This window comes from Pistacia vera, unplaced genomic scaffold (assembly GCF_008641045.1).
Source record: "Pistacia vera cultivar Batoury unplaced genomic scaffold, PisVer_v2 Contig1092, whole genome shotgun sequence".
NCBI classification, from domain to species: domain Eukaryota; kingdom Viridiplantae; phylum Streptophyta; class Magnoliopsida; order Sapindales; family Anacardiaceae; genus Pistacia; species Pistacia vera.
The window spans coordinates 65,420-74,053 of record NW_022195129.1 but is presented as its reverse complement, the minus strand read 5'-3'; the positions used below and the strand labels follow the sequence as shown (position 1 = coordinate 74,053).

General features: G+C 36.6%; 2 protein-coding genes across 2 annotated transcripts; both read right to left on the bottom strand.

Moving 5' to 3' along the window:
* Positions 1–2,100: 2,100 nt before the first annotated feature.
* On the bottom strand, positions 2,101–2,580 carry LOC116137133. Its single transcript, XM_031422823.1, has one exon. The coding sequence runs from the start codon at positions 2,578–2,580 to the stop codon at positions 2,101–2,103; it is 480 nt and encodes a 159-aa protein (XP_031278683.1).
* A 1,822-nt stretch (positions 2,581–4,402) lies between these two features.
* Positions 4,403–7,369, bottom strand: LOC116137124. The gene is given in 2 exon segments (XM_031422816.1): positions 4,403–6,023; positions 6,345–7,369. Coding segments are annotated over 2 exon segments (2,646 nt in total).
* Between the last annotated feature and the right edge of the window lie 1,265 nt (positions 7,370–8,634).

Sequence of the window (8,634 nt, the reverse complement as noted above, 5' to 3'; positions counted from 1 at the left end):
TGAGACATGCTCAAACTAGAGCGTAATCTATAATTTCCTCTTTACTTCAAAACTCCATAACTTCTTTAATTCAACTCCGATTCTCAATCCGTTTGTTTCCAGTCGTCACAAATTCTCTCACCAACATCATCTCTCATCCGAATATTATTTTTTAGCCTTAATCCCTGAAAACACAACAAAAATACCCTTGATCCTAAAAAGCACGTTTATGAAACAATTAAGTTAATTCATGTGAATTAATCCTAATTTCCCACAAATGATACCTATAAACCACTAAGTGTAAGTGTATTTTCAAGCACTTATCACAACCCCCAACTAGCTTCTTGCTAGTCCCTATCAAGCTAAGCGATAAAAATATGTCTTCTAGCTTGAAAATTAAAATAAAATAAACATAAATCTAATCTACCCCAAATCACTTATGTAGATTGTCACGATTGCATTTAACGTATGCAGCAAGCCTTTAAACCTCTAGGTGGCCCTAGTTGGACGAGTTATAGTCTTGTGAGGGTTTCCAATGATGATACCCACAAACATCCATACTAAACCTGACCTAGACTCGAAAATTAAAAACAAACAAACAAAACATTAGTCTCCGGATATACATTCATCTAAAAAATTGCATACAACACATAACATAAAGAATAGTTAAACATCACCCAAGCCCAAAGGTAACTCAAAAATCAATTTCATTTTCATTTTCATTATCAACTCTCACACATCAATCATTCCACAAACCCGTTAATCTCAAAACCCGGATGATCACATGCACAAACTTCACAAACAAAGAATTGATCTCAAAATTTTAAAAATATAATATAATGTATAGAATCAAATTCCATAGGCTCACTTTTCAAACTACTTTCCACTAATGTAGAATGATCACACTACCTCGGATCAATAGGTCTTTATTAAGCTTGTTACGTTAGGCTAGGTTATGAGGTTATGAAAGAATGAAAAAGATAAGCAAAAATAAGAGACTCAATCCTATTTTTTTCAAACACTTTCATTCAAGCACCACCATTCTTCTTTACACCCAACTTTATCCACCCTTTATCAAAAATAATTTCATTGCATCATTTATACTTTGCAATGTTTCTCAATAAATTTCCTTTTTTCTTTCTTTCTTTCTTCTCTATTTTTCTTTTCTTCTCTTTTTTTTTTTTCTTTTTTTTCAATTCTTTTTTTTATTCGGAAGAAAGAAATGAAAGCTAAAAATGCTACCCCAACTCTTTATTGAAAAACACTCCACAACCCCCAACCTCTTCTTTTGAGCACATTTGGAATAAATTGACAATTTTCACAAACCTTCACCCTCACTTCTTTAATTGCTCTCACCAATCTTGTACTTAGATTAAGTCTCTTAAAAATTAAAGGGTAGGAATGTGTTTTTGGCTCAAAATAATGGTGGCTTAATGTAGGTTACATGAAAGAAAATCAAGGCTAAATGTGTTTAATAATGGCTCAAAGGGGTAACTAGTGATAATTTAAATGAAGGGTTGGCTTGAAAGGCTCAAACGATCCAAAGATAGCCTAAATCATATCCTAAGTAATGTGCATTCTAGGATTTCTCCTCAAGTAGCTATCAAGTGAGTTCTAGAATTTTTTGAGATCGCAAAAATGTCTATGAAAATTCATACATAGCAAACATCACTAAGCCTTAAGACTAACCAACCAAATCATACCACATAGCATGAGAGTCTCAAACTAGATGAAACTAATTATTCAAAATTACCCCTAAACCTAAGCAAAATTTAACATCTTCTAAACATCACATGTTATCACAATTATAATCATATCATTGACACATAAATTAATTTGAAAAACTAAAAAAAAATTAATCCTAAAAACATGCAAGAACTAAAAAAAAAACTAATATAACAACAACAAATGCAAACACACAAATGTAAACACATACTTAGACATACCAAAGAATTAATATTTCTATGTCCCACCCCCAACCTAAATTGGGCAATGTCCTCATTGCTCTATTAATCGGTATTAAACAAAAATCATTTGGAAAAACGAAAACTAACACAACTCAATGGGTTGCCTCCCATGTAGCGCTTTGTTTAGCGTCGTTAGCCTGACATTGTTCTTTGCTTAACCGTCCATGTCCGTTGGTTCATGGAGAGGTATTTCATCCAATTGTTCCATGAATGGCTCATAATATGGCTTTAGACGATGGCCATTGACCTTGAAGTCTTTCCCGGTCTTCATGCTCTTAATTTCCACTGCACCATTGGGAAAAACATTACTAATCACAAAAGGACCAACCCAACGAGAAAGTAACTTACCGAGAAAAAGTTTAAGACGTAAATGGAATAGAAAAACTTTTTGTCCAGCTTCAAAATGCTTTCGCTGGAACATTCTATCATGGAAGACCTTTGTTTTGTCCTTGTAAATGCCTGAACTTTCATAAGCTTCATTCCGTATCTCCTCAAGTTCATTCAATTGCAATTTCCATTGTTCTCCCGCTGTGTCTAGTTTCATATTGCATTGCATAATTGCCCAATAGGCTCTATGCTCTAATTCAACTGGAAGGTGACATGGTTTACCATAAACCATTCGAAATGGGGACATTCCAATTGGTGTCTTTTATGCTGTCCTATATGCCCATAATGCGTCGTCAAGTCGCAAGCTCCAATCTTTCCTATTTGGATTCACTGTCTTTTCTAAGATGGATTTGATTTCCCTATTAGAGACCTCGACTTGTCCACTCGTTTGTGGGTGGTATTGCGTAGAGATCTTGTGGGTGATGTTGTATTTCTTCAAGGTAGCCCAAAATGTACGGTTGCAAAAATGAGTGCCCCCGTCACTAATTATGGCTCTAGGTGTTCCAAACCTTGCAAAAATGTTAGATTTTACAACATCTACAACAACGTTAGAATCATTAGTCCATGTGGCCTTTGCTTCTACCTATTTAGACACATAATCAACAGCAAGTAAGATATAAAAGTAACCATAAGAAGATGGAAAATGTCCCATGAAATCAATACCCCATACATCAAAAATCTCAACAAATAAAATCAGATTTTGGGGCATTTGATTTCTTGGGCCTAATTACCTGAGCGTTGACATCTATCACATGTTTTGCAACAACAATATGCATCTTTAAAGAGTGTAGGCCAATAGAATCCACTATCAAGAACCTTGGGAGCTATCCTCTTTGCTCCAAAGTGTCCTCCACATGCATAGGAATGGCAAAAAGTTAAAATTGAATTAAATTCACTTTCGGAAATACACCTTCTTATGATTTGGTTGAGGCAATATTTCCAAAGATATGGATCATCCCACACGTATTGCTTGGCGATCTTCTTCAGTTTGTCCTTGCTAGCACGCGCATGTTGGGTGGGGTTCTCTTGGTCACTATGTAATTTACTATATCTACATACCATGGTCCCGAGGATGCCATCGCAAGTAATTGTTCATTCGGAAAATCATCTTTCAATGAAAGAGCATCTTTTTGGTTTATCAACCTACTTAAATGGTCTACTACAATGTTTTCACTCCCTCTTTTGTCTTTGATTGTTAGGTTGAACTCTTGTAGCAATAGAATCCACCTTATAAGCCTTGGTTTAGCCTCCTTCTTCATAAGCAAAAACCTAAGAGCTGCATGGTTAGGAAAAATGGTAACTTTAGTGCCAATTAGATAGGAACGAAACTTTTTTAATGCAAAAATAACCGCCAAAAGTTCTTTCTCGGTTGTGGAGTAGTTAAGTTGAGCGTCATTCAATATTCTTGAAGCATAATAAATGGTGTGTGGTAACTTTCCAACTCGTTGTCCTAACACGGCTCTAATGGCATAATCACTTGCGTCGCACATCAACTCGAATGGAAGACTCCAATCAGGTGGCTAAATAATTAGGGCTGTGGTTAGGAGTTCTTTTAGTTTCTCAAACGCCTTTATACACTCTTCATCGAACTCAAACGTTACCTCTTTTTGTAACAAATAGCATAAGGGCCTTGCGATCTTGGAGAAATCCTTGATAAATCTCCTATAAAATCCTACATGTCTAAGAAAAGAACGTACCTTTCTTACACAAGTGGGAGGTGGTAAGGAACGTACAAGATCTATTTTAGCTTTATCAACTTCAATCCCCCTAGATGAGATGATATGCCTTAAAACTATCCCTTGATTTACCATAAAATGGCATTTTTCCCAATTAAAAATGAGATTAGTTTCTATGCATCTTTTAAGAACTAATGTCAAATTACCCAAACAATTATCAAATGAGTTCCTATAGACACTAAAATCATCCATTAATACCTCTATAATGTTCTCTATGCAATTGGAGAAAATACTTACCATGCACCTTTGAAAGGTGGCGGGTGCATTACAAAGGCCAAATGGCATGCGTCGATAAGCAAAAGTGCCAAAGGGGCATGTAAACGTCATCTTCTCTTAATCTTCCGGCGCAATCGTAATTTGGCTATAACCTAAAAATCCATCAAGAAAACAATAGTGAGAATGGCCCGCTAAACGTTCAAGCATTTGATCGATAAATGGAAGAGGAAAATGATATTTACATGTTGTGGCATTGAGCTTGCGGTAGTCTATGCACACTCGCCATCCCGTTTGAATGCGAGTGGGAACTAAGTCATTATCTTCATTCGTTACTACGGTTATGCTGGATTTCTTAGGAACTACTTGGATCGGACTAACCCATTTACTGTCCGAAATTGGGTAGATCACACCAACATCTAACAACTTGATTATTTCCTTCTTCACTACTTCCATCATTGGTGGATTCAACCGTCTTTGCGCTTCTCTTATAGGCTTCGATCCTTCCTCTAACAATATGCGGTGCATGCACATGGAAAGACTTATTCCTTTAATGTCAGCAATCGTCCAACCAATTGCCGTTTTGTACTCTCTCAACACACGAACAAGTTTCTCTTCTTGCACCTTTGAAAGGTTGGTCGCTACAATCATGGGCAATGTGTCTCCTTCTCCCAAGTATAAATACTTGAGATGACTTGGTAAAGGCTTAAGCTCCAAGTTAGGGGCCTGCACAATGGAAGGTAAAAGTTTCTCATGAGATATGGAAAGAGAAATATAGGAGATTTCATACCTTGGATTTTTCTTTGGAAGCTTATCCAACATTGTTATAGTTTCATTTAGCTCTTCTCCCAACTCTACGTCTTCATTAAAACTTTGAGGTTCCTCAGTTGACAACCCATTCCATATTGCCACTTCCAATGGATCTTTACCCTTAAGCTCGAACATTTGTTGTGTTAAAGAGTCAAGTACATCAATGGAAAAGCAATCATTGTCATTATTAGGATACCTCATTACGTCAAAGATGTTAAATTGAATGACTTCCCCGTCAAACTCCATTGTCAACGTCCCATTATGCACATCTATTTTTGTACAGGTTGTTTTCATGAATGGTCTCCCCAAAAGCAATGGCGTGGTCTTCACAGTTGTTTCATCTTTCATGTCAAGCACATAGAAATCCACTGGAAAAACAAGCTCGTTTACCTGCACCAAAACATCTTCCACAACTCCCTTTGGATAAGCATTAGATCGATTAGCGAGTTGAATAACTACGTCAGTCTCTTTAAGAGTACCAAGATTTAAATCAAGATAAATTGAGTAAGGCATGACATTAATAGAAGCACTTAAGTCTAACATTGCTTTCTCAAACCTTGTGTTACCTATGATACATCGTATGGTGAAACTACCTAGATCTTTGCACTTTGTTGGAAGCTTCCCTTGCAAAACCACTGAGACATTTTCTCCCACACTCACCACCTCGTTTCCCTTAAGTTTTCTCTTGTTGGTGCACAATTCTTTAAGAAATTTAGCATAACGCGACACTTGCTTTATTGCATCCAACAAAGGAATGTTGACATGTACTTTTCTAAAAGTGTCCAAAACTTCTTACTCATGTTCCTCCTTCTTTGATGTGACAAACCCACTAGGAAAAGGCAAAAGAGGTTTGTAAGTATTAATAGGAACTTTAGATTGTTCCTTAGGTGGATGTTTTGCATTGGAAGAATCGGTTGGTGAATTTTTTGCACTTTTGGACTACTTTGTTCCACCTTGAATCCACTCATCTCCAACTTCTCTCTCATCATTTGGCTTCTTGTGAGTCTTTTCAAGTTGTCTACCACTTCTTAAAGTATGGCACTAGCATTCTCCCTAGGGTTAACCAAAGGTTGGGAAGGAAGCTTTCCGGACCCATGCTCCTCTAATCTTCCAACAGTAGTAGCCAATTGACTAACTTGGCTTTCCAAATTCTTGATTGACATTTTTGTTTCTTGTTGGAACTTGAGATTCTCTTGCTGAAATTGTAGAGAGCTAGCTGCTAATGAGTTTACCAAGTCCTCCAAAGACTTACCTTGAGGTTGGGAAACATTTTGGGGTCTTGCTAGGTATGGTTGTGGAGCTCGTGGGTAAACCGGGTGGATTATTAGTGACAGCAACTTGTTGATTTCCTCCATAGCTAAGATTGGGGTGATCCTTCCATCCTGGATTATAGGTATTGGAAAATTGATCATACCTTTGCCTTTGTTGTCCTTGGTATCCTCCTATGGCATTTGCTTGTTCCGAATTTGTCTCTTGAAGGGTAGGACACATATCGGTAGGATGTCCCACACAGGAGCAAATTCCACATGTCTTCACTTGTCCAATTGCAATTTGTTGCACAAGTGCAGTCAAATTATTCAATTGTTGCTCAAGATTATTAGATATCCCCACTTCATTTACCTTCCTTGGTGGTGGATCAGATCAAGTATCAAATTGTTGAGAGTTTGCCGCCATGGTTGTAATTAAATTCCTTGCTTCCGTAGGAGTTTTATCAACTAACACTCCTCCACTTGCTGCATCTATCATGCTCCTCTCCATTGGCATCAATCCCTCATAAAAATATTGGAGAAGTAATTGCTCACTTATTTGATGATACGGACAGCTAGCACAAAATTTTTTAAACCTTTCCCAATATTCATATAAGTTTTCCCCATTGTATTGCCGAATCCCACAAATTTCTTTCCTAATGAGTGTGGCTTGAGATGCTGGAAAATACTTTTCCAGGAAAAGCCTCTTCATCTCATTCCAAGTAGTTATGGCCCCAGATGGTAGGTAATAAAGCCATTCCTTAGCGCTATCTGCTAAAGAAAATGGGAACACCCTTAACTTCATTTGTTCCTCCATTGTTCCATTTGGTTTCATACTCGAGCACACCACATGGAACTCCTTAAGCTGCTTATTTGGATCCTCTCCTGCTAAACCTTTGAAAACTGGTACAAGATGAATCATCCCAGATTTAAGCTCAAAAGCTCCCCCTGCCGTATCATTGTATCGAATGCATAAAGGTTGTTGGTCAAGGGTTGGTGCAGCCATCTCTTTGAGAGTTAGATTAGCCATCTCTTTTTGATCAGAAAAATCAGAAGAATCACTTGTGAGTGGAAGATCGGTATGGATTGCTTGATCGAGAGTTGATCTATGCAAAGGTTGTTCCAAATGAGTAATGATGTGTGCAAACGCAACACCTAATTTTACCTCACTAAATTCTAATGCAAAGTCGTGTAGTAGCAAAGGGCAAGTAAGGGTCTTTCCCATAGAGGATTTGTGAACTCAATTAATTATCTACTTCGAACGGGGTTTGTCACGAATTATAAAAACTCAACAAAAACTATCAAGCTAAAATTAAACAAAGTAAAACAATAAAACAATAATGAAAGAGATAAATAAGAGAAGCTAGATTGAAGGTTTATTCGCCACTACTAGACATGAATTACATATAATAAAAGCACTCTTTAACCATCTACCTTCTTAATCACATCAGCTCAGAAAATACCAAACGTTGATAAGTTCTATCTCTCTTTACTAAGTCATTGGATTAGACACGGTCGTAACCCAATTCCCTATTTATTAGATAACCTAGGATACGATCTCTAGATTCAAAGTAATAAAAGCATTAAGTTGTGAGAGATATACTAAATCAAGGCTAAACTCATATGGTCGGGTTTAGTTATCTTGAGTGATTACCCCCCATGTATGCAGGCATACACTTTACCACTAGTTATTTAGGTTAATAAAGCAATTCTATACTAAACATCCTAAATTGGCATTATTAAATTAATCCTAACTATTTAATTGCACACTTAAACAATTAAGACAATCTATCTAAACCCTATTCACAGAGAAATAATCACATAACCAAGAGGGATCAAAAGATAAATAGATGCAGATTTTATTAATCACAAGACATGTCTAGGGTTTTGAAATCACCCTCAATCACAAAAGAATTAGTTCTTCATGAATAAATATGAGAACATCATTGTATTATTCATAACAAATAATAATAACAAAGAAGAAGAAAAACTTAGTGAAACTTGGTTGGATTAATGAAGTTGATGATGATCTCCTCCAATTCTTCTTCTCCAAGCCTTCTCTAATCTCCCTTTCTCTTCAGTTCTTGAATATCTTTGTTCTCCCTTTTTCATCTCTAAAATAATTCCACCAAAATAATGCTAAAAGACTTCTATTTATATCCCACAAGGGTTAGGATCTTGATTTCCTTAATTCTAGTTGGTTTAGGACTCTTAACCCTATTCTCCTACCTAAAAATGGATAATCAGTTTTTAACTTCCGTGACTGTGCCCCAGCACTATGCTGTGGCACAGTAG

Excerpts from the sequence above, each read along its gene's own strand:
- LOC116137133 (XM_031422823.1), bottom strand. The coding sequence starts at position 2,580 with ATGTCCCCATTTCGAATGGTTTATGGTAAACCATGTCACCTTCCAGTT.